The sequence below is a fragment of the Ambystoma mexicanum genome, chromosome 13 (genome assembly GCF_040938575.1).
Source record: "Ambystoma mexicanum isolate Mex_15411 chromosome 13, UKY_AmexF1_1, whole genome shotgun sequence".
Taxonomy (NCBI): Eukaryota; Metazoa; Chordata; class Amphibia; order Caudata; family Ambystomatidae; genus Ambystoma; species Ambystoma mexicanum.
This window is the reverse complement of record NC_090938.1, coordinates 722,947,780-722,974,808: the sequence shown is the minus strand read 5'-3', so window position 1 is coordinate 722,974,808 and position 27,029 is coordinate 722,947,780. Positions and strand designations below refer to the sequence as shown.

The following is a 27,029-nucleotide window of genomic DNA, read 5'->3' as shown; positions in this document are numbered from 1 at the left end:
CTCAAATGATGCTCTGTTTTGACATAGGCACAACCCAAGGCCTACCATCACCTCGTCTTTATCCCACACCCAAGACTGGATGAAACGAAGCAACCTATGTCTGAAGGGACTAGGATAGAAGTAATTCTGTTCGGTAATTCCATGCTGTGCTCTCCTCCCTTTAATTGACATACATCTCCGGATGAAGCCCCCAAAGTAGTGTGTCAAATCATGTGAAAAGGCAAATGAAGCAGAAAAAAGAATAAAGGTTTTCCTTTCTTTATGGATAATGATAAAGAAGAATGATCAATTCCCATCAGGATTCACTGTCTCTAGAGTAGGTTTGGCATCAACCCCTATACTCGTCATCAATGCTCAAAAATTGGGTTCATAAGACTTTGCTACCCTCTTAACTTTCTCATGCGATCATGGGCAGTTCACAGAGTTGACAATCATCACATTTAAATCACTAATGCCCTGCCTAGAGTTTTACATTTGTGAAAAAGACAAGCTTTTCTGGCCCAATGACTAAACTCGTTCATCTTTGAGATGCAACAGTATTGGCTCTTTATGGTAACATCTAATACCAATACTGACACGCCAGACAGACTAAAATAACATATTTTCTATGTATTAGGCTGGTGTGTGAGACTTGGTATGCTAGCATCAAATACACACGGGAGATGTGGTAATGACCTCTGCGTCTATTCCCTTCTAATACTTCTTTCTGACACTACCTGATCATAGGGGCAGGAAATCGTACAAAGAACATAACATTTTTCTGTCCTGAACCCTAAAGTGGATACATTTATCATTCTGTTTAATGACTCATCGGAGACAAGTAAACTTGGCTATGGATCACACATCTACTGGTGTTGGAGATGAATGGAAGCGAGTTGCTTGAAGTCGACTAGGAAGCCGACTGGGGAGGACTGGATTGAAGAAGTGTTCAAACTTGCATTGGTGGAAATGACCATGTACCAAGTGCAAGACGAAAAGGAAGAGTTTGTGAAAATGTTGGTGAATATCTTTAAATGTAGAATTAGACAGTGTATTCACCTCTCCCGAGAATGTTGCGATCAACAGTCGAGCACAAGGAGTATCCAAGACTGTTCCCTTGGAGTATTCAGACACGTAAGGGGTGGTTGTGGAGTTAGAGAAGTAATAGTTATCAGAGAGGAAGAAAGTGAACTTGGGTGGTAACTTGTCAGAGATGGCTAGAGCAGATGTGATCTAAAGCAGGATGCTAAGGTCGACTGTGTTGATGGCGGCAGAGGATTAGGTGGATTTCAATCAAGGATAAATGGCTATAGCGGGTGGTGCGGAAGCAGCTAGAAATTTACGAGTGCGCTGTGTTGGTAGAGTGGAATCTGTGAAACAACGAATGCAATAGGTTAAAGAGATGAATTATTGGATGGTAGAGTGTGTACTCAGTAAAGACCAGCCTTGGGTATTCTGGGGAAGAGAGATTGGACAGTAGTTTGATACATTGTGAAATCTGTCAAGGCTTTTTACACAAGGGTATGAGAAAAGCCTAAACATGGCTTACACCAACACCACCAAAGCTGTGTAGTATGTTAGTCCATGGGTACTGGCGTCACCCTGTCCTTAATGCAAGAAAAGAATAATCTAGGGATTTCTTAGCTGTGTTCATGGGATACAGGAATGTCATATGTGTGGAGCGATCTGGGTGTTGAGAGGATCATGGTTTGGTTCAATCTAAAACAGATGGAAGGCTGTAGAGTCAGTGGACAGCAGAGGGGACTTCTAGAGGACTTTAGGTGGCAAAGAGTTCTGTGGCCAAGGAACAACCCACAGCACACACTGAGACTCACTGGTGCTTTGTCTAGGCTCATGAGCTCTGTAAACTTGGTGATATTAGAACAAGTACAAGGCCATGTTCACTCTCGCAGCACATGCATCTGAAGTGGTGATCATTACAGGTGAATCCAAAATATGAAGAGATTACAAAGATGTCAAGGAATAGTTGGAAGAACATCGTTAGTTACCTGCAAAGTCGCTGGCCCATCTCCACTCTACAAAAAAGCACAGAAAGAAAGAATAGGTAATGAAACCTAAAATGATTTACACACATGTCTATTTACAAACCAAGTTTGAGATAAAACAATATAAATATACACATCTTTTATATTAGATAGGAAAGGGAATTAAGGTTCTTACCTTGACGCTTAGCTGAACTGCAGGCCCGTGAGAGCGGGTCCTGCTCCTTTCCTTCCTTATTTGGCGCACTTGCTTGGTGGTAAGTGCTCATCCTGCCCACTCCCCCACTATTTATTTTTCCCGCCACCTACCCCGCATTATTTATTTTTTCCCGCAGCACGCATTATTTATTTTTCACCCTCCCTGCATTATTAATTTTTTTCTGCCCTGCGTTCTTCCTACTCAATCTAGCCGCCCCAGTGCTTCCTTCTTCCCAACCCCTCCCCTGTCCTCTTCACGCCCCACTCCTGTCCACCGGACCTGTGATTGGGTGCTTCCTCCAGTACTCTTTATGGAGTGCCCCAGGGCAGCCTTGCCAGGGCAGCCGGCTATGGGCTAGAGGCAAAGGGCAGCTCCCCAGGACAGCTCCCCCCTGTTTGAACTGGATGCGTGACAGGACATCCTACAGCTACCAGGTAAGGTGATATGGGCAGGGAGCACATCCATCACTGTACTCCGGTAAGGCCCTACCGCTTCTACATTTCTACCACCTGCTCCGAACTTGGTGTTTTCCGCTATGCACTCTCTAGTTAGCCATCGTTTTGCACTTAGAAGGATTCTGAGGGTGGCAATGTATTGCACTTCGAAGGATTGAGGGTGGGAACTTGTCACTCAGTGCATGTTTGAATACAGGGGTCTTTAGCATACAGCAAGTGTTAGAACCTAGGGGCTTTAGTACACAGCAAATGTTTTGGCCTTGCATGCAGTAAGTGTTCTGATTCTAGATGCATTAATACACAGTAAGGAATACATTACTCACCGTAATCCTATTTCTGGTGCTTGTATCTGCTTAGATTCACATGCTATGCATAGGGCGACATCTGGTGGAAGCTGCGGATTATTACAGTTGTTTTTCTGGTGAAGCTTCATGGTTTACCGAGTCAGGTGATTTCAGATCAGGGGGCTCAGTTTGTCTCCAAATTTTGGCAGGCTTTTTGTAAGGCATTGAAGATAGAAATCAATTTGACCACAAGTTATCACCCTGAGGGAAATGGTCAAACAGAGGGTAAATCAGGAACTGGAAAAATATATACAGTGCTATTTGGGTGCAGATCGAGACTCTGTGGAATTGTTGTGGTTGGCGGAGTTCTGTTATAATAATAATGCTAAGGACTCCACGTCTATGTCGCCTTTTTTTGTAAATCAATGTTTTCACCAGCGCTTTTTGAGAGGGGTGGTTCTTGAAGAGGTGGAGGTACAAGATGTTGAGAGTAGGTTGAGAGCTATGAGTCAGAATCTTGAGCGGGCAGTGCAGGCCTTGAAGAAAAGTAAATTAAGTTACAAGAAATGTGCTGATAGGAAACGTAGTAAGGCTCCAGAATATCATGTAGGAGATAGGGTTTGGTTGTCTACAAAGAATTTGGCTTTGAAAGGAAATAAGTTTAGCCCCCGATTTATAGGACCTTTTGAGGTGGAACATGTGTACTCACCTGTTACAGTTAGACTAAATTTGCCCCCCTGGGTTAAGGATTCATCCTACATTTCATGCGAGTTTGTTAAAGATCTATAGAAAGGACACAAGGGTGCAGGGAGTTCTGGGTCCAGTGTTTTCTGATGATGATAATGAATATTAAGTGCAGGCAATATTGGATTCTAGAGTTGTCCGTGGGCAACTGCCGTATTTGGTGGAATGGAAAGGTTATGGGCATGAGGAAAGATCTTTGGAAAAGGTTAAGAATGTGCACGCGCCCAGGTTAGTTAAACGGTTTCATCGCTTACAGCCAGGAAAGCCAGGCCCTGGGACAGGGCTTTACGGAGGGGGTACTGTCAGGGTCGCATACCATTCACGCTTCAGACACTCATTCTGAAGGGGTAGTTTGTATAGGTTTTAGGTTTGTACTTAAGGGAGTGATTGGAGGTGGAATGGCTTGAGTCAGTGATTGTGATTTTTCCTTAATGTATTCCTCAGGAAGCCTTTGTTTGCCCAAAGCAAGATGGAGGCTCTGAACAGTAGCATTGATTAGTTGAGAGAGGGAGTGAGGTAGTTTGGAATTCTTGAAGGAATTCTAAACTGCTTTTTATCCAAGCAACCATCTGAGCAGGTCGCAGTTTTAGTAGTTCCAGTAACCAGAGACCAAAAACCAGAGTTTTGAGAGATAAATCCTTGCATCTGAAGAGGAGAGACCCGTAGACTCAGTCCCTGTGAACAGGGACGTCATTTCACCAAAATGCCAGGGGTAGCGGAAGTGACATCACAATGCCACACCTCCAAGAGTGTCATCACAGGAAGTGATGTCATTTGAGTCCGCACTCGTGTGACATCAAAGGAAGTGATGTCATTTGACCACACCCCCACATGACATCACAGGAAGTGGCATCATAAAGCATTATCCCTCAGTACACTAAGAAAAATATGGTTGCGATATCACTGTATTGTGACATTTCATACAAGAATGGGTCATCATATGTACTGTGTGTCAAGGCCCATGTTGCCATGGGAAGTGTATGAACCACAGGAATTTATCAAAACTACAATAGATACATGTGAATTACCTACGCACACCGGCTGTCCCTCAAATTGTGCGCAATTTGGACAACTTGGAGCGCTGGAGATGCCCACTGTCCCTAAAACCCACTGTCTGCACTGCGCTCCTCACGCAGCGTTGCCTCCCTATTGACCTTTCATTACGGACAATGAGCCGTGCATGCGGAACTACCCTATACATTTGTTCTGACTTTCAAAGTTACGCGTTTCGGATCGCAGCACACAACGAGTAAATTACCCGTTGCCACGTGTTTCTCAAATTAAAGCAAAAGAAAAACTCTTGTTCCAAATAATTTCAAGGAAATGCTCGTCTCCTTATCAAAGGTGATAGCAAACACGGGTGACTCAGCCCCCCTCAAATTCATTATCACAGCACGGCACCATATAGCTCCTCCATTTGGCACGTCACACTCACAGATCCATTCCTCACCTGTGGGAAAGTTCCCGCTCCCTTTCCCGGGAAACCTGCATTTACATAAGGGAAAGCGGATCCCATTTGCATTGCTAAAGGGAGCGGGCAGCAGGCCCACCCACAAGATTATTGCTTGGAGCATAAAACAGCCGTCCCATTGGGGCCCATTTGGTTTCTTGTAGGAGATAGCAGGTTCCCTACACAGCATCTCGGTTTTTATTTACGGCCGAGATCTCAAGTCGGTTCATGTTAAGAGTGATTAATTCATTGAGGTCTATTTTTCACTTTGCATTCTGGTGCGTGTGGTCCTGCTCTTAAAATGGAGAAACGAAACTAGAAGTGGCTGAATGTAGAGAAAACAAATTAGGTGACCTCCAATATAGTTGTTATCTCGGCTCTACTGTTGGGACGTGGTGGATTCCCTGGCTCATAACCCTCCCCTCACACACAAGCGTTTTCTTAAAAGTCCACAGCTTTGTGACGCCTGGCCCCCCCTCGACGCTTCTAGAATACCTATATTTAAGTACACATGCTGATATACATATAATAAAGGAAGTTTGTTAACTCTAATCATTGCATTTTGTGCTTCCTCCCGTACGATAACCAGATCGGCCTCTTTTATCATTGGTTAGTTAGCTGGAAATACAGCGAAGCAGGTTAATGCATTTGCCGCGGCAATCTCTGTCACAGGTCACAGGGTTGAGCTTGAAACCCACCATCCTCAACACGCTAAGCCTTATCGTCTTCCAATATGAGTGCCATTTGTATAATGATAGCAATGCCTGTTATTTACAGCACATCAAAACTTCGAACTAGGGATGAAAGCGCTACACAAGAATACATATAATTACGTTGTCTTATTTATAGTAAACTATCCAATGTTCAGAATACAGAGGTTCCTTCCCCTGGCATCGAAAAATGAATGGATATGAGCTTTAATCTGAGACACAGCGTTTACTTAAATTCATAGCTTTGTGGAAGGCGATGGGTATTACCGTTAATAAGGTGTAAAGGCAGAGAAATGGTTTTGAAGTTGAATAATTGCAAGAAAAACGGCGATGGGCTGGGCAATCTGGGTACTGAGGATAAAAGGCTCAGCGCTCTGACGCTTCTTGTTTGCTCGTGCTGCTTTACGAAACACCAAAGCAAAATACATGGAAAAGGGACAGTCTGACGCGCGCGGTTGCCATTGTTACAATGCAGCAGCTGACATGCTGGGAGGCGGTACTTGCATTGCCATTCGGGAATTCACAAATTCTATATATCATTGGCATGTTCATCTGTTGGATAGCATTACTATCCACTCTGTACTCTCGGTAGCTTTCCATTATTTGCCACACAGTCATCCAATCAGTGCCATCCCCAAACTATGGCACAAGAGGGCAACTTTTCACTTTTATGAAGTTGCAATAAGTGTCTGTTTAAGATTACCTTTGGAACAGGCAGGCCCCTGCTTCGGCCCGCAGTGTGCTGTGCTGGGATAAGACGCTTTGTTCGGCCTCACGCATTCAGCATTCCACATTAAGCTTGGTTGATCAGAAATCAAGGCACGGCTCTGCCGCCTTCGTAAGCAGTACGATGTTGGAGGCCCTTTCTTTTCCTCTCAGAAAATGGCCTGCCAAGCTTTATGAGCAGCACCCACGACACGAGGACCCTGACCCACCCCAGCAGCACAGAGTACACACCCCCGACTTCACTCTTACCGTGTTTTTCAAGCTTTCAGCCTTTCACGCTGTGCAGAGGACAGGAGCGCCGGAGAAACCCCACGTGCTGCTGCCACGCCCCCTCCTCCGATTGGAGGAAATGCCAGAGGTCGCAAGAGATTGCCAGCGGTCGCTGGCCAATCAGCAGAGGTCGCTCTTGCGACCTCTGGCGACCCCCATATGACGTCCCTGGTAAAACACGAAGGATTAATATGCACGATTAACAATTGCTCATATTTCATTTATTAGGAGCTACAATGGGCATGGACGAGGCCCCGGCCGCAGCAAATAATAGTGTAGATAGGAGTAGACGAAGGAGATATGTTTATCCTAGTTATTCATACGAGTGTGTGCTGTTTGTGTGTGCGGTAGTATTCTTTTCAACATTGTTTGGCCTGTTCCTGTATTGGGTCATTGCATATATTTCAATCGATGTCGGCCAGGGAGGTGTGGGCATAGAAACAATCAAGAAAGGGACCCATCTAATTTGGGATGGTGCTAAATTAATATGGGCCCACGGGAGCCATGAAGGTGAGCGTAACAGCACCACAGGTATCACGCATATCACGACGATGCAAGCCACCCCACGGTCCCCACATATAAATGAAACTGATTTTAGTGTGTACACAATGAATGACAGAACTCCTTCAGAACTCACGTGGGTGCAGAATCATCCGTACCAAACGACCATGCCGGTTTTAGAAACGGCAACATCAGAAAACACAACCGCCAGAGAAGGGAGTAATGATGACAAACATATGGCCATCACTTACTACAATTTATATACACAATGGGAGGGTAAGGAGGATGGCGAGCAGGTCCAAGGAAATGAGGGAGGTGGGTTTAGGAGAAAGAAGAGGGAAACACAACAGGAAAAATGGGAAGAGCATTATAAATTTGGCTTAGACACAGTTGATGATCCCCAACACCCCCACCAGACAAATAAATGGTACGCGGACATGAGCAGCACAGCAAAACAAACAACTAATGAGAGCTGCTGTGTATGCTCACTTATACCCCATGCCTCAGGCTGCCACAAGAAATCCCATTTGCAGAGGCCCAATGTCTCCTACATCTCGCGCTATGCCAAATAAAAAATACTTTTCAAGTACACACAGTTTCATTTGAACAGTTGCAGCATGAACGGACATGCTACTCCCGGCCGCAAGGAGTAATTTGTGTGAAAGAGCCTTTCCTGGTAATAAAGGGGACATTGCACACGGACAATAAATGGCAAAAGGAAGAAATACTATGCAAGGCAGAAGCACTGCGAGGGCTGTCCGAAGAAAAACTCTCATGGGTTCAGAGAACATGCGCTCCCATATCGACTGAACACATAACAAAACTCACTTGGGTTACCGCCATCGAGAAACCCTTCAAATTGCAAAAAGACATTTCTTACGAACTTTGCTTCCGTGGGGGAAGGGAAAAAAGACATGGGGGAAAACAAAAGCTGCAACAAAAACTCTCATAATACCCGACATGAAAAAGGGAACGGCTGCAATGATGGACACATAATGGGTTTGCTGTAACATGGCATACCTGCATCTCCCGCAATCATGGAGAGGCACATGTTCATTGGCAACGCTGCATTCCGCACTAATGGTGATCCCAGAAAGCCACATCCATGGAGGAAACACACAAGTGGCGGCCCCAAACGAACTGTCACCAACACCGCCTGAAGCAGTTCCCATGTATGCCATAGACAAAGAAGGTGTACAAAATCCACTCCAACGAAAGAAACAATCCTCAAACTATATTTCAGCCAAATCATCAGACCTCCTGGCCCAAATACCTAATCGATTCCAGTTATTCAGCTCTGTCGAGACATTTTTTGCGTCCCTCGTTCCTAGCATCCAGGCGAGAGCGAATGCTAAGTGGCTCCAGATCACAAGGTGGGAGCTCATCCAGTTGGCCAACGACACTGAAGAAGGGTTTAATGTCATCAAAGTGGAACTTAGAGCCCTGCGATTAATGACGATGCAGAGTCGATATGTGCTAGACCTGTTAACAGCAATCGATGGAGGTGTTTGCAGAAAAAGCGGGAGCGCATGTTGCACATTTGTACCTTCTGCATGTTTTCATAAGTGTTTAAGCTACAAGTCTTTGAGCTCACCGGACAAACAGATTAGGGTAGTGAACGAATGGGAGTGTGTGGCAGCAAGGGCAAATGTCAAATGGTTATTTAACAAAAGAAACATTACAAGTTGCCGATCCTACATACCAACTCGATGAGCCCAGCTGACCGATTGACCCAGGACACGTCATCATCTCACCACATGCCCTCAAGCCAACCAAGTGCCTCTGACACTATGGCACCTATAGGTGTCCACTCTTAGTGACCAATCCCAAATGTTCATGTGCCCCCTAGGCCTTCCCTCAGCTTGATGACGATTTTCCTGTATAAAAATGAATTGTAACATGTTTTCTGCAGAGCGCTCTCGGCGTGAGCAGAGGAGATTCTGCTTGCCCTATTTTAGATAAAGCCTTTGGCACTTGGTCTTGGTCTCATTCCCTCCTGAGATGCGTTTTTATTGACTCCAATTGGGAGATTTAACTATTTTTGGGGGCCTCTCACTTACAGCGTGAAGGAACAACCCTTAACTGGGATATTCACACTGTGCGGTTGCATGCAGGGATACGAGTCAACAGCAGTTTGATGAGCCAAGGCAGGATCCTCGTGGTTGGCGTTCCAGCCGATCACCCTTGTTTTTTCTGTATCCTTTCTTTTTTGATTTCTTACGACGACTTGCTGTCGGCTGCATGTGCTGATGACACGCTACTATGGACAATATACGCTTCGATACCAGTTTCAAGGTATCTGCTGCTGTTCATCACCCGGGAGCGGGGGGGGGGGGAGGTCATGAGAGGCAGTTTGGCCTGAATATGCATCTTGCTATTGGGTCTGTCTTATTTGGTTGAGGGTAGGGGAAGGATTTTTGGGAGGGGGGGTTCGTTTTGTAGTTGCATAGTTTTCTCTGCTCGTGGCTGGGGTTTCAGAGGTTGATGGGTTTACACAAAGTGATGGATCAGATGTTGGGGATGTCGCTGGTCCGGGTGATGTCGCTGAATGGAGCGAGAGGTGCCTATGGCAAGAGGGGACAAGGTCGATGGGATGGAGCGAGACCTGGAAGATGGCCGTGCGGGAGGCCACATGGAATGTATGTGGCTTGAATGGATATATCAAACGAGTCAGGGTGTTTGCATATTTGCGTAGGAAGGGTGTGGGGATGGCCCTGCTTCAGGAGATGCACCTTACTAGGGATAGGCAGACCAAGCTCGATGGGAAATGGAGGGGGGGGGCAATTGTATGGCTCCCCTACTCTGCGTTTGCTAGGGGGGGTCATTGTGTGGATTGCCCAGTCTGTCCCTTTCAGACTTCTGGAAATGAAGGGAGAGGAGGGTAGGATGGTGCTGATTGGGCTCCTGCAGGATAGGGAAGTATGTATCATAAATTCGTATGCCCCGAATCGCACGGCTACATCCTTCGTTGCTTCACTGTACTCGAGGTTGTACCCGTACAGGAGTGCCCGGTGGATTTGGGGAGGTGATTTTAATTGTACCATGGACCCATTAATGGATTGGTCGGATAGCAAATTTCGGTAGCCTGCTCCCCCGGCGAAGGCCTTGAACAGACTGTTGGGGAATTTTGGGCTGACGAACATATGGAGGGCGACCCACGAGGCAGACCGCTCCTATTCGCACTTCTCCACAACACACAAAGTGCATACCCTTATTGATCATATTTACACAGGGTGTAAGGTGCTTGGAAATTTTATGATGCTGCTTATCAGGCCAGGGTCCTATCTGATCACGCCCCGTTGATGGCCATGTGGCAGTGGAGATCACATAGGCCTACGGGCAGAAGCTCTGTTGGACGCTGCGTTCCGGGAACTTCTGAGAGCTGCGATATAGCTTTTTTTATACCAATACTGGTAGTGTAGCTGGTGCGGGCACCTTATGGGAGGCCTTTATGGTGGTGGCACGGGGGGGGAAGCGATTGGTGAGAAGATGGGTGGGCTCTGGAGAGAGCTGCTGCACTCCCTCACGCAAGTCTCGACTAGGACACTGCATTGTTGGAATGCAGGGAAGGGGAAACAGGGGAGGAGGGTTGTGAGGGGTCTGATGGGGGGTCTGGTGACCTGACTGCATTGAGGCAACAGTGCCTGCTGGCATGGGACTGATTGGGTACAATTGACTTTGCAGAGTATATGCAGAATCTGCATGTGGAGGGTGACAAACCTGGCCGGCTGCTGGCATGGTTATGCAGCAGAGGTTAAAAGGGACATGATCAGTGCCATATAGGATGACCGGGCGGGGTGGGGGGGTCACTCGGTATGAGCAAGTGGAAATCAATGCAGTGTTTTCTGCACTATGAAGCTCTCTCCTCCTCTGGAACAGAGCCTAGTGCCACTGATGTTGCAGAGGCTCTGTCCCACAGTGTTAACCCATCTTGAGGCGGAACAGAGGGCACTGTTGGACGCCCCGTTTTCTGTTGAGGAGTTACTGTTCACCAGGTGTACATTGCTTTGATGGTTTACCAGGGGAATTCTTCAAACAATATGCTGAGGTGCTGGCGTCTATGCTCCTGGACACCTTAGAGGAGGTCTACGAGACAAGGATCTTACCTAGCAGTTTGTGAGAATGAATTATAGTCCCCGCCTTTAAGCCAGACAAAAACCTGTTGGATTGTAGCTCCTACAGGCCCCTCTCCATGGTCAATCAAGACTAAGATCCTGACAGCCCTGCTAAAGAGTAATAGGCACCTTGGGCCATACGGACCAAACAGGGTACGTTCCTGGCAGGAACACTGCGTGGAATTTGAGGAGACTACACCATGTTATTGATAGTACAGTGAATCTGGATTTGGAGTGCGCGATTGCCTCATTAAATGCCATGAAGGCATTTGAATCATTCAGGTGGGACTGGTTATACAAGGCCCTGCTTTGTTTCGGATCGTAGAGGGCTTCTTGCGGTGTGTACGCTTGGTGTACACAGAACCCAGACTGAGGGTAGGCAGATTTCAAGGGGTGGGTGCTGCAGAAAGACACGAGGCAGGGCTGTCCACTGTCCCCTGTGCTGTTCATACTGGCCCTTGAGTCGCTTGCGGTGTACCTCCGATCTGAATATCTGGAAGCGGGCATTCTGATTGACGGAGTTAGACATTTGATTGCATTATATGCGGACAACATGCTTCTTTATGTCTCGCACCCTGACTTAAATCTGCAGTATCTTCTCGATGTCAGACTGATTTGCGGTCTATTCAGGGATAAACTAAATCCTGTCTGTTCCCATTGGCTGGGTTGAGAGGCCTACCATAGTTGCCTTGTATCGATTTGCGTTGGGAGACGGATACTTTTAGATACTTGGGGGTAAATGTGAGGCATGATTTTTACGCCTTGCATGTACACAACACGCGAAAGGCCCTGGACGCTGTACGAAAATCCGTAGTGGTTTAGAACAGGCTACCCCTGTCAATGATGGAGAAGGTGGAACTTCTGAAAATGGTGACTCTGCCGTGCTTGCTTTACCATTTTGTTAACATCCCTTTCAATATTACCAATTTTTTTTTATGAGTTTGATTCCATTCTTCAGTGTTTCATTTGGAAGGGTCAGAGACAACGAATAGCATTGAGGACTTTGCAAAGTGATAATTTGGGTGGGCGGCTTCGACTCCTGCATTTTGAGTTGTATTTCTTGGCAGAGCAGCCGCAGTGTGTTGTGGATTGGCTGGCGCCGTCTTTGGACATTGGCCTGGTGCAGCCCCTCTCTTCCGTGTTATTACTTAAAGGAGGTCTTGTGGATTAGAGCGCATTTTCGCGCTTACCCCATCTTCTGCTGCTGGGGAAGGCCGCGTGGCGGAGACTGTGGTGGCTTCTGGGAACCCTGGATTCGTACTCCCAAAGTATCCCTTTAGCTGCGCTGTCGGGCGCACGACTCAAGTCGGTTCAGAAGGTCAGCAAATATTGGAGACCAGTGGGGTGGCCACAGTAGGTGATCTGATATCTGAGGGGAATGTGATGGACTTTGAGTCCCTAATGCAGATCTCGGGTATACACAGGGGTCCATTTCTATTGCACATGGGCCTCCGGAGAGATTGAGGGTAGATGGCGTGCTTTTTTTTGAAGGTGCAGCGACTGATGCGGTTTTGTTCACCATGTATGACATATCAGAGGGAGGGGATGCAGATTCAAGAGTTTCTGGGCCTCATTACACAGATGGCGGTAAGGATTTACCGGTACCGGTAAAATACTGGTAAATCCTTACCGCCTTACTACGAGGTCCCTTTGCGGGTTGGGGGATTTAACGCCTGCTTTTTGCAGGCGTTAAAATCCAACCCACTAAGGGACCTCGGAGCTAATTACGGCACCGCAAAATTGCGGTGCCGTAATTAGCGCCTTCCCCCATTCCCATAGAGCCCTATGGGGCAGAAATGGGAATGGGGAAGGGCAATGGCGGAAAGGGGATTTACCGCCCCTCCAACCTTGGAATGGGGCGGTAAATCCCCTTTCCGCCAAGGCGGTGCCGGTATTTTACCGGCATGAGCCATGGCGCTAATAGCGCCATGGCTCACCGCCTACCGTATAATGAGGCCCTATGACTTGGTTCCGAGTAGGTAGAGCGAGCCTGGGCTGAAAGTAGGAACGCAGTGGGAGTTTGATCTGGGCAGGTCCTTTTCAGACGCGGAATGGGCACGGACCCTCCTTTACACCAGAAGGGTCTTTAGGAATGGCTGATTTAAATTATCACAATTGTATGTAATACACCGGCCACACATGACCCTGCATAAAATATCCCAGTTAAATGGGGTGCCACTGCAGTCTGCCCTCACTATGCGGATGAAAAGTCCGTTATGTTGCATATGTTTTGGAGTTGCCCATTGGTACAGAAGTTGTGGGGGGCAGTGGCAGACAAGGTTGCCCGAGGTGGTATTAAGATGCATCTATGGCCCCCGCAGGCGTGCCTTCTGGGGATGTTCCCATGGAGTAAAAACATACTGCACACCTCACCAGGATGAAAGACTTGCAGGTAATTCATAGAATTTCGCAGAAAAGTGTCGCAAGCGGCTGGCGCAGAGTGTCCGCGTGCGATTGTCTGCGCCAGGCACGTGCGCTAAAACCGATTTCCGCGGACAGCGTATTCATGGATTTTAGGCTCCCAAACCAGCCGTGGCGCAGAGAATCGCAGCGACCCTGCAGCAGCGCCAGTAACGCCCCGAAGAACGCCCTCGCGCAAGGAAAAGCCATCAAAATCGCTAAATCATCGCAAAGGGCTGCGCTAACCCTGGACCAGTTCACCGGGCTGGCAAACAGCAAACGCCAAGCGGGGAACGTGTATTTCAGGGGTGCGCGGGAAGTTCCACACGCGATTGGCCCAGTGCGAGCAAGGTATGTGAATTTCAGGGGTGCGCGGGAAGTTCCACACGCGATTACAGCAGGGTACGTGTATTTCAGGGCTTCGCGTGAAGTTTCTCACGCGATCGGGCCTGGGGGAGCGTGCTACGTGTATTACAGGGGTTCGCGTGAACTTACTCACGCGATCGGGCCTGGGGGAGCGGGCTACGTGTATTTCAGGGGTTCGCGTGAATTTTTTCACACGATCGGGCCTGGGGGAGCGGGCTATGTGTATTACAGGGGTTCGCGTGAACTTCCTCACGCGATCGGGCCTGGGGGAGCGGGCTACGTGTATTTCAGGGGTTCGCGTGAACTTTCTCACGCGATCGGGCCTGGGGGAGCGTGCTACGTGTATTACAGGGGTTCGCGTGAAGTTGCACACGCGATAGTCCCAGTGCGAGCAGGGTACGTGTATTACAGGGGTGCGCGGGAAGTTCCACACGCGATAGTCCCAGTGCGAGCAGGGTACGTGCATTTCAGGGGTGCGCGGGAAGTTCCACACGCGATAGTCCCAGTGCGAGCAGGGTACGTGTATTTCAGGGGTGCGCGGGAAGTTCCACACGCGATACCAGCAGGGAATGTGTATTTCAGGGGTTCTGGGGAGTACTACACGTGAATTGGCCGTGTGGGTCCTCCCAGGTGTACGCTCCACAACCTCCACGGCCCCTGCAGGCAGCCCACACCACGGGGGACTACCCTGCACCCCTGCACATGTCCCGCAGGCAGCCCATTCACCATGGGCATGCCCCCCAGCCAACCCACATGTCACCTTGCACTACTGATCAACAATGCATGTCTCCCACCACCCCCACCCCCAGCAGTGCAGGGGCAATCTCCACCAGGCCCCCACTCATGTCCCCCTGCACCCCCACCCCCCTGCCACCATGGGCAGCCCCAACCAGGCCCCCACTCATGTCTCCCACCACCCCCACCCCCCGGCAGTGCAGGGTCACCCTCCACCAGGCCCCCACTCATGTCTCCCACCACCCCCACCCCCCTGCCACCATGGGCAGCACCCACCAGGCCCCCACTCATGTCTCCCACCACCACCCCCACCCCCCTGCCACCATGGGCAGCCCCCACCAGGCCCCCATCCATGTCTCCCACCACCCCCACCCCCCGGCAGTGCAGGGTCACCCTCCACCAGGCCCCCACTCATGTCTCCCACCACCCCCACCCCCCAGCCACCATGGCCAGCACCCACCAGGCCCCCACTCATGTCCCCCTGCACCCCCACCCCCCTGCCACCATGGCCACCCTCCACCAGGCCCCCACTCATGTCCCCCTGCACCCCCACCCCCCAGCATCCAGGGTCACCCTCCACCAGGCCCCCACTCATGTCTCCCACCACCCCCACCCCCCAGCATCCAGGGTCACCCTCCACCAGGCCCCCACTCATGTCTCCCACCACCCCCACCCCCCAGCATCCAGGGTCACCCTCCACCAGGCCCCCACTCATGTCTCCCACCACCCCCACACCCCCCTGCCACCATGGCAGCCACCACCAGGCCCCCACTCATGTCTCCCACCACCCCCACCCCCCAGCCACCAGGGGCAGCCTCCACCAGGCCCCCACTCATGTCTCCCACCACCCCCACCCCCCAGCATCCAGGGCCACCCTCCACCAGGCCCCCACTCATGTCTCCCACCACCCCCACCCCCCAGCAGTGCAGGGGCAGCCTCCACCAGGCCCCACTCATGTCTCCCACCACCCCCACCCCCCAGCATCCAGGGTCACCCTCCACCAGGCCCCCACTCATGTCTCCCACCACCCCCACCCCCCTGCCACCATGGCAGCCACCACCAGGCCCCCACTCATGTCTCCCACCACCCCCACCCCCCAGCCACCAGGGGCAGCCTCCACCAGGCCCCCACTCATGTCCCCCTGCACCCCCACCCCCCAGCATCCAGGGTCACCCTCCACCAGGCCCCCACTCATGTCTCCCACCACCCCCACCCCCCAGCATCCAGGGTCACCCTCCACCAGGCCCCCACTCATGTCTCCCACCACCCCCACCCCCCAGCATCCAGGGTCACCCTCCACCAGGCCCCCACTCATGTCTCCCACCACCCCCTGCCACCATGGCAGCCACCACCAGGCCCCCACTCATGTCTCCCACCACCCCCACCCCCCAGCATCCAGGGTCACCCTCCACCAGGCCCCCACTCATGTCTCCCACCACCCCCACCCCCCAGCATCCAGGGTCACCCTCCACCAGGCCCCCACTCATGTCTCCCACCACCCCCACCCCCCAGCAGTGCAGGGGCAGCCTCCACCAGGCCCCACTCATGTCTCCCACCACCCCCACCCCCCTGCCACCATGGCAGCCACCACCAGGCCCCCACTCATGTCTCCCACCACCCCCACCCCCCAGCCACCAGGGGCAGCCTCCACCAGGCCCCCACTCATGTCTCCCACCACCCCCACCCCCCAGCATCCAGGGTCACCCTCCACCAGGCCCCCACTCATGTCTCCCACCACCCCCACCCCCCAGCATCCAGGGTCACCCTCCACCAGGCCCCCACTCATGTCTCCCACCACCCCCACCCCCCAGCATCCAGGGTCACCCTCCACCAGGCCCCCACTCATGTCTCCCACCACCCCCACCCCCCAGCATCCAGGGTCACCCTCCACCAGGCCCCCACTCATGTCTCCCACCACCCCCACCCCCCAGCAGTGCAGGGGCAGCCCCCACCAGGTCCTCACAATCCCCAATCATGTGCGTAATGGTCAGCCTCCACAGCCAAAAAGCCCTACCAAGTAACCCATTCACCCACATGGAAATGGAAATCACATGTTACACCCCCAATGTACATGAAACTAATGAACCCATGTCTGTCACACACAATGGTTGCAATTGAATGGGAATACACCCAACATGACATGCATGAAACCAAAGAGATGATACCACACAGTGAAGTATTGAAACAAAATTGTATATAAAAAAATAAAGAATGCTAAAGAAAGAAAACAAACTACAATGTGAATGAGAAAAAGAAAGCTGCATGTCCGTATAAAAACACAAAACTACAAATGAGAATCAAAAAAAATGTGTCCAAAGTGTAATGTAAAAAAATCTCCATGCAATAATAAACCATGTTAGAAAATACCAAGGGTCCATGAGCCCAACTGAACAAAGGAAACCTACTAAAAAACATACCTAAAAATCAACTATATACAAAAAGTGGAGCAGTGTCCGTCGACTCCAAATCATAATAAGAAAGAAAGGAAACCTAAAGAACTATATACAAAGGCGGCGGGCAAGTCCAGCGGCTCACTCCGTGGTGTCCCGGGCCAGGGCATCATCGAACTCCTGTTCGATGTCCCGGAGGCGGTCCAGTTCCATGGCCCTGAGGGTCCGCAGGGACGACGGCATGTCCTCCTCCAACCCCCTGCGGATTGCCTCGAGGCACTCGGCCCGCCTCAGGGCCCTCCGCATGGAGTTCTCCGCCCTGACCATTGTGAGCCGCGCCTCTTCCGCCCGCCGCCGCTCCGCACCTATGGCGTGGCCCAACCGCTGCCACACGGAAGACACACTCTGTCCTGGGTCCCCCTGCCCTCCGGCCGATGCCTGCCCCTCCGATGTCGTAAGCCCCGAGCCTTCATGTCTCCCACCATTTTGCTGCTGCTGCTGCTCTGCCTCTGCCCGTGCACTGCCTCCTGCTGCCTGCACATCCTCTGCCGGCTGGGGTGCAGTTGTTGATGTGGCCACCCCTGCTGGACCTCCGACTCCCGACTGTGGCAGGGATGCCTCCTCCACCAGCCTGGCCGCACCGTCAGAGGCAGCTCCACAGGGCACCCAGGTGACTGATGGGTGGGAAGATGGCACAGAGGACGACTGGCGCGTAGGGGGTCCAGTTGAGGAGGGGGTCGGAGCAAGCCCCATGAGACGGCGGAATCCAGCCTGGGTGACCTGTCCCAGCAGGCTGACGTGGTCAACGAGCCATTCGAGATGACGTGCAGTCTCTCCATGAAAAGACTGCAGGTCACCTCGCATGGCCCGTTGACGCAACGCCACACCAGCCAGGACAGGCTCAACCCGGACCTGGATGGCCACGTCCGCAGGCAGAGGAAGGCCAGTTGACGTCAGCTCATCCCCTGCCTGAAAACCGGTCTGGACGTAGGCATCCCTGCTGGTGCAAGATGATGCAGGGACAGGATCGGGGACAGGATTGCACACAGGCACCTCCGCGGCGGCCTGTGCTGCCTCCTGTCCCTGGTCCTGCACTGCACCACTAGCACCAGTGGGATCCCCACCTCCAGACCCCGCCTCTGGTGCTTGCACGGCCTCCTCCTCCACCAAACCCCCCACCAACCTGGATGACTCTGTTCCATCTTCCCCTGTTGGGCCCTGTGGGGTCCCAGCTGCCCCTTCTGCTGCCGAGGAGTCCAACTCAAACCTCCGCCTCTTGGACCTCCCCCCGGCAGCTGCGGCCTGGGACGCGGCACCGGACTCCTCACCCCCCGACGAGATGACCACACGGGAGGGGAGCCGGGCCTTGCGTCTCCGGCTGGCGGTCGGATCCCCACCGCTGTGCTCCACAGCACCTTCTCCGCCCTCTTCATCAGTTGACGCTGCAGACAGGGAGAAACAAAACACAGGCATCAGGGCACTGTACAATGGACACATACACACATGACAGTTGCATATGAGTGGCATTGTCAAACCTCAGACATGGCATCACAATCCCCAACACACATGTCATTGCAACTCGCACACATTAGCCATACCACAGCCATATCGCAACTGCCACCACCATCCCTACACATACAACAGCATCAGCAGCCAAAGGGGAGCCAGACATCACATGCAACACAGGAAGTGCACCACACATGTACACACACCACCACACTTGCATGCATGTCTACACCTCTGGCAAGTGTCACACTGTTCAGACGGGCATCCATGTCACATCTGCCAATCAGGCTTCCACATACCGCTGTCACATGCATCCATGTTGCATCACTGTTGCACCCTTGTCAAATACACACACATGCACATGTACACAGTGCACATACATGCAGCCGAAAAAAACATACATGCCTGACATCACGGACATGTCTACTTACATACACATTCATCCAAACATGTGTGCACGCACAACTGCATTTGCCATGCAAGCCCACACACACAAGCACCATCCATGTCTCACATATTACAGCCCTCGCATGTGTCAGCCCCACGGCCCTGTACACCCCCACGCATACTCAACCCCATACAAACAGATGTGCAACCTGCACAATACCGAATAATCACCACACGCACTGCTCACAATCAGGATGCATGTACACTCACCGCTCGACTCCAGACGGGTCTGCTTCTCTAGGACCTGGACGTGGAGCGCTGGGGATATGCGTTCCAGGACCCCCATCTGTTATTCCGACAAGTGGCCCCGGCGCCCCTTGGCATCCGCTGCCTTCAAGAGGCGCCGGGCCTTGTTCAGGGTCCTGGACCTGAAGTCCTCCCAGCGCTTCCTGACATGTTGTAAGTCCCGGACTGCCACCCCCTCCGCGTTGATGGCAGTCACGATGTCAGTCCAGATCCGAGTCCGTCCTTCCTTGTCGGCGCGGGAACTTCCGAAGAGGGCATCATACTGCCCCAGGACTTGCTCCACCAGGACACCAACTTCGGTGGCACTGAAGCTGGTGCCCCTCTGCCTCTCTGGCCGGGGGTTGTCAGTGGTCACAGATGGTGTTTGCCCCGACATGACAACCCCAGAGGCAGGAGTGGGTGGGCAACTGGGTCCTGGGGCTGGGCTGTGGAGCGATGGAATTCCAGTCGGGAGTCTTCGGTTCCAGCAGGGGTGGTCACAGCAACAGCACCCCTGGATGATGTGCAGGCAGCAAATGGCAGTGCACGTGGGCAGCAGGCAGTCAGGCAGCAGCAGATGGCAGGTGGGAGCGTGCTCGGGGCTCTGGGGGGCAGTAGTTCGGCCTCCTGGGCAGTAGCGTGGTCTTCCGTGTGTTTTCGCGTGGCCAGCTTGATACGGAGTGATTTGGCACGTGAAAATCCTGCACGTCAGCGTGAAAATCGAGGAAAGGCCCTTAGCGCGTAAGCGCGTCAGCACGCATACGCGAATCTATTGGACCAAAGGCCCTAAGCGCGTAAGCGCGTCTGTGACGTGACCCGCACGGGTGTTACCCACACAGCACGTGATGACAGAGCACACGTGGAAAGACTGCACGTCAGGGTCTCATCGCGTGTGATTGGTGGAAATGGCCCTACACGCAGAAGTGACAAAGCGTGTAATTGGTGGAAATGGCCCTACACGCAGAAGTGACAAAGCGTGTAATTGGTGGAAATGGCCCTACACGCAGAAGTGACAAAGCGTGTAATTGGTGGAAATGGCCCTACACGCAGAAGTGACAAAGCGTGTAATTGGTGGAAATGGCCCTACACGCAGAAGTGACAAAGCGTGTAATTGGTGGAAATGGCCCTAGCGCGTACACGCCGCGTAAGTGACGCTGGACGTGTGGGCCTGTATAAAAGGTACGCGTAGAACACCATTTCCTTGTACGTGCTTTTCGTGGAGAGCGAGTGGGTGAATTCTGTACTTCTTGTCGTTTCACACGCGATTCACTTCACGGCGTTTCAAGTTCGTATTCCCTGTTACCTCCGACAGCTTTTTCTCTTTTTTCTCTTTTTCTGGTTTACCTGGGCCTGTTCCCTCAAACAGTGTTCCCTTCTATTGTTGTCCTGTCTCCTCAGACAGCGTACAAATCTTCTTTTGGCGGGGGTGTTGCCAACCAAACGCGCTCCTTTTTCACGCACTTTTTCCTGGCAGACGGTGAGTCACGCACGTATCTAACATCTGTGCTTGCCCCGTGTGTAGCCTACCCCTTCAGAGGTCATTCTAGGCTGCGTGTGACACGCATACGTTCATTCTTGTGTTACTGGGTGCCACAGCGTAGTGCAGGTTTTTCTTTCTGCACACGTGGTCTAGGAGGGGTTGCGTGCACGTCATCTCCCTTTTTTGGGGCTCCTGTGCGTAGCGTGACCCGTCATCTTTCCCCAGGGGTTACAATCAGCCTTGCAAGAGCACTAGGGTACAATTACCATCTGGTACCCACCACCTTTGACCCCCAATTGCCCAGGACAATAGTTTACAGCCACTCCCATACGCACATTAACATCAGTGCCATGGCTGGGAGGCGAGGATTCCGTAAGGGTGGCAAAGGTGGAAGAGCCACAAGTGGTGGCCGTGGTGGATCCGGTAGGGGACGTGGTCGTTACTTGCAGGGTGAGCCTGTCCCCCCATGTGTGGAGGACCAGTCAAGGGCACCCATAATCCCCCCCCCCCTCCCGTTGAGGCTGATGTGGCTGACACCATCCATGCTCAGCCCTTGTTGGACCAGCCCATTGTGGCACCAGACCTGGATGACTCCATGGCTGACTTCCAGGTCAGCAGGCCTATGACACGTGCGCTGGTGCACGTTGATGTCACCATGCCACGTGCATCTGGGGCAGCAAGGTCATCTGCTGCACCAAGTAGGCAGGGCGGAGAGGCTGCAGGGGCAGCTGCGGCTCCATCCACCCCAGCCCTCACACACCCAGCCCGGACAGTGTCGGTCCTAGTCCATGCTGCTGACATTCCCCCTGACACCATAACACTAGAGCCAATGCCTGCACCAACTCCCATGCTGAGTGTGCAATCCCACACTCCTGATACAGAGTCCACCAGGGCTCCTGCCCCTAGTGTCCAGAGCGGCGCAGGACACTCAGGACCACCACCACCTTCCAAGCGGAAGAGGAAGAGTGCTCGTCCGGCACAGGCTGATGCCCCAGACACGGCTACACAGTCCGGCCCGTCCAGGAAGCCCAGCTTCACGGATGACGAACTGAATGCACTTGTCGAGTATGTGTCCGCACATGACAACGAGATGGTCATTGTTGCAGGATCCAAGACCACACCTGCACAACGCCAGGCACACTGGCAGACCGTTGCGGACATCGTAAGTGCCCTTGGAATCGTGAGGCGCACAGCCAATGATTGCTATAAGCGCTGGAATGACCTAAAGCGCAGGGCAAAGAGTAAGCTGGCCTCAAGTCATGCCGCAACTCTAGTGACTGGAGGTGGGTCTCCAGTAGAAGACATGGAACTCACTCCACATGAGTCAGTCGCTGGGACCTACGTCACGGAGGAACAGATCCAAGGCGTGGGAGATTTGGCTGATTACGAGGCATTGTCCGGTGAGTGCACATGCATGTGTGTGTCATCCATGTGCATGGTGTGTGTGAGGGCTTCTGTTTGTGTGCCAGGTGAGAGTGTGTGCGCCTGAGTCGTATGGGTCAGCCATGTGCTTCATGCAATACATCCTGCGCAGCTGCATTTGGCCATAGCAGTATCCCTTCTGCCAACAGTAGACATGTAGCCCAACTGCATGCCAGTTGCCCTTGAAGTGTCACCTTGCCACAACATTGTTGCTTAATTAATCACTGTTCATTTAGTCAGATTGTTTGCATTCCACCACATTTACTAGGCATGTCGCAGTCCTCTAGTCACATGTCTGACATGGCTATGGTAAAGTGGAGTGACTATGTTACCTGGATATCATTTGTTCAAACATGTCCCTGTGCAATTGGACCATTTCGGACTGGCAGCTCCAGGTGAAGAATCTGACCTGTTTGAATTAGAAAAGCTATTACATGGGGGAACTGGACTGAAAGAGTAGGTGCTGCCCTCCTCTACATCTTCACTCAATAGCAATGGTACATGCCATCTGTGTGGTGGCATGTGTGTTTCACCTGGCAATCACAGGCCAATGTGTGATGCCACTGCCAGGCAGCATGCAGAAAATGTGTTCATCTTCCATCTTGGTGTCATCAGTGTGTGCCATTAGCCTGCCCTTCATACGCAGTGAGGGTGCATGCATGGGAGGGTTTTAGTCATGTGGGACATGTGTCAAACAAGTACTGGTTTTCTTGCTTCTCAGCCCTCATTGTGTGCCATGGTGCTAATGCCTGTTTCCATTTCTTTGTTTTTATGTCTTTGCAGGGGAAGACGCACCTGATACTGCTGGGGTTGTGGAGATGGTGCAGACCCAGGAGGGCTCCGAGGGCCGACCAACCACCAGTGAGGGACGTGGTGTGCTGGTGGGTGAGAACCCACAAGTGCTGCAGGTCCTGCTCTCAAGGGGTGTCTCTGGCTGCACCTCCCCCGAGCTGTACTCAGGTGTTGATTCGGATAAGACCTACGTGCCGTCGCAGGTGAGTGTTCCAGGGAGGGATTCTGTTCTGTCCCACCCACCTGCACCAGGGTCAGAACCCTCAATGGGGATGTCAGTGTTGGCAGCTACGCCTTTGGTGGTTACGGATGCAGGGTCACACTCCGCGACATCTGATCCTGTTCCTGGGCCAGCAAATCAGAGGGGGAATGCAGTCCTGCAGCCTCAGGCAGTGCCGGCACAGCAAGGCGCAGTTCGCCTTGCCCCAGACAGGTGTGGTGCCCGCCGACGTGGTGGCCGTACGCCACCTGGCAATACCGCATGGGAGCAATCCATTTACGGTATGGCAACCCAACAGGCAGCATCATCCGAGATGATGGCTCAGGCCATGGATAGGGTGGCCACTTCCATTGTCCCCCCTGAAAGGCTGATGGAGCGAATAGAGCAGGCAACCGACTCCATCTGCCAGTCACACAGGGAGGACATGTTGGGGTCCAACAGGGACAGGCGGGCGGCACTGGCGACTCTGCAGGAGGCCATCTCCATTGAGTCCCAGGGCCACAGGGAAGCCCTGAGGCAGGAGCTCCTTCAGCTCAGGACGACTCTTGTTGAGCTTGAGGCTTCAACACACCAAAGGACAGAACAGCAGCTGGAGCGTCTCACCCGTACGCTCTCAGCTGAGATGCAGGCAACGAGGGCGGAGGTCCGGGCATCCTGTGAGTTGTTGCATGGGGACCTCCGCACACTCATCCTCCAGAACCAGACCTACCACACCCGCATGCTTGCAGCCATGGAGGAGCAGACTAGGGCCTTGCGTGGGCTGCCTCCCATAGTGCAACCACCTCCGGATGCAGCTGCACAGGGTGATAATAGCGACAGCAGTGATACTCCCACAATAGGGTAGCCGTGTGGGCCATGAGCCCATGGAGGTGTTTTATTTTCCCAGGATCCACGCAGGTGGGTTCTGGTGTGCATCCTGTCCTCGGACCTCCTGGGTGGCCTCCCCAACCCCCCCGGGCCCATCAATGGCCATTTTTTATTTTTTTTTATTTTGATTTTGATTTTTATTTATTTTATTCCCAATTTTTTTGGGACGATTTGTTGGCTTCCGTGGTTCCTGTGTTTGCATACGCTGCATTGTGGCTGGGCACATGCAGGCTTGTAATGTATTTGGTTCAGATGCTTGGGTTTGAGTCACACACACCCCTCCTGCTTCCCGTTTCCATGGGCTTGCAAAGGGTGTGCCCAAGTGACAGTGAATTACACAGTGACGTTGGACTCCCATGAGCTGTGTGGGCAGTCTGTAGTCAATACTGTGTATACATTCCTAGTGCATATTGCTGTTCTGTTGTACACTGCATGTTGCATTGATGTGTAACTCATCATCTGTGTCTGCCTCCCAATTTGCAGGTCCCTTCCTCATGTCTACACAAGGCCCTCTAGTCTGGAGATGGGGTCCTTGTTGGCAGCAGTGCACCTACAACTCTACATGGCGCCAACACTGTACAGTTGGAAGTGGTGGGAGTGCAGGCATTTCCAGGTGGTGAGACTACTGATTCATTACATTAGTGAAGTCATGTTAATGGTAGTACCTGCTCAAGTTTGTTGTTGGTCCTGCAATACAGTGAGCATTTCAGGTGTAGCAAGTTTCAATTGGGGACACTGTACATCGTTACACTTGTCATGTTGTGGGGATTACTTTGTTTACCAGCACATAGCATGACATGGCACGGTGTGTTGTGTGGCGGTGCTGGGGATGGGTTGGGTGACATGGCACTGTCCTCTTGTTGCATTTAGCAAGTGGGTATTCATTTTAGCTGCTTGAATGTGTTTCATCACAAAACTGCATTGGTGGTGTGTGTGGGTAGGGATGCACACATTGTAACACTTCCAGGTGAACAATCTCAGGATGATATGCTTTTCACGGTTGAATCTCCAGACATTCAGGATCAGTGTCAGGTTGAGTCATCATTGATTGTCAGATGGAATGTGCCAGGCCAGTGTGCACTCCACAGGGGTGTGATTACTATGTGAAGTAATTAGCCACTAGCTGTGTACGGGCTGCCTCCCCCCGTGCCCTTTCCCCTCCCATGCTCAGCGGCTGTGCATGTGGTTGGGGATGTGGGGCCACCACCATGTCCACGGCCAGGCCCCGGCGTGTTGCAACGTTGTGCAGGACACATGCTGCCACTATGATCCTGCACACTACTGGGGGACCGTATAACAGCTGCCCGCCAGAACGGTCAAGGGAGCGAAAGCGTGACTTTAGCACTCCGAATGTGCGCTCCACTATGCCCCGGGTCGTAATGTGGGCTGTGTTATATCTTACCTCGGGTGGCGTGGTGGGGTTCCGAATTGGCGTCATCATGTGGGGGCTGAGAGGGTAAGCACTGTCCCCTGTGGAGGTGGTGATTGGTATCATTGGTGGGGTTGTGACCTTGCTCAGTATCCAACATGCATGCATGTGCAGTGGCATACATACTCACCAAGCAGCCATGTATCGCCATGCCGCCCAGCTTCTAGGTCCCGGCTTAGGGTGGACATTCGGTAAATGAAGCTGTCGTGGGTGGACCCGGGATAGTTGGCATATACTGAGGTGATGATTCCCTTGGCATTACATACTACCTGCACGTTGATGGAATGCCAGTGCTTGCGGTTCCTATAGATGTGCTCAGATGCCCTGGGGGGACGTAGAGCCACATGGGTGCAGTCGATGGCACCTAGCACTTTGGGGAATCGTGCCACACCGTAAAAATCCTGGGCGGCAGCATGCCTTTCTGCAGGTGTTCTGGGCAGGTATATGTGCCTGCGGACTGATGGGCGTGCAGTGATGTTCAAGACCTGGTGTAGGCAGCGTGACTGGGTGGCCTGTGACACCCCACCCACTATGGCACTTGTCCGCTGAAATGATCCAGTGGCTAAGAAGTGCAGTACATTGAGGACCTTCTCCAGGGGGCTGAGTGCTTGGGAGCACAGGGTGGGTGATGTGAGGTCATCCTCCCACTCACTCACCAGGTCCAGTATTATGTGTGGTGGAAACCTGTACCTCCCATACACCTGGTCATCAGGCATCCCGAAAAGGCTGGTTCTGGGTGTGAATATTCTGGCCCTGACTATCCTCCTCCTCCTCCTTTGGTAGCCCACTGCCACTGCTGCTAGGAACGGTATGTTCATCCTGGCGTCTGAGCTTGTTATTGTTAAAGTGCGCAAATTTATGCTTTGCGCGTGTTCTAGGCGAGCGTGTGACCCGCGCACCCCTGGAATCCAGTTCCCAGTCCAATAGCGTGTGGAAATTCCCACGCACCACGGGATACAGGTGCGCTGACGTACTTGCGTGTGTAAGTGCCCGCGCACCCCTGATATACACGTACATAGGCCAATCGCGTGTACGCGCACTTTTGTCCAATTACACGCGATGACACTCTGACGTGCAGTATTTCCACGTGTGCTCCGTCATCACATGCTGAGTGGGGAACACCCGTGCGGGTCACGTCACAGACGCGCTTACGCGCTGAGGGACTCTGGTCCAATAGAATCGCGTATGCGTGCTGACGCGCTTACGCGCTAAGGGCCTTTCCTCGGATTTCACGCTGACGTGCAGGATTTTCACGTGCCAAATCACTCCGTATCAAGCTGGCCACGCGAAAACACACGGAAGACCACGCTCCTG

The 27,029-nt window shown here is 52.2% G+C and overlaps 1 protein-coding gene across 6 annotated transcripts in view; it reads right to left on the bottom strand.

Annotated features, from left to right (window-relative positions):
* The window catches only part of LOC138521808 (E3 ubiquitin-protein ligase TRIM39-like), a 915,506-nt gene that overhangs the window by 219,327 nt on the left and 669,150 nt on the right, over positions 1-27,029 (bottom strand). For 4 of the 6 annotated variants that reach the window (XM_069634922.1, XM_069634924.1, XM_069634921.1 and 1 more), the window contains one exon: positions 1,989-2,015. The exons of the other annotated variants lie outside the window; for them this stretch is intronic. In XM_069634922.1, coding sequence (XP_069491023.1) covers positions 1,989-2,015 — 27 coding nt within the window. The remainder of the gene's footprint in view (positions 1-1,988; positions 2,016-27,029) is intronic. 6 annotated transcript variants of the gene reach the window in all.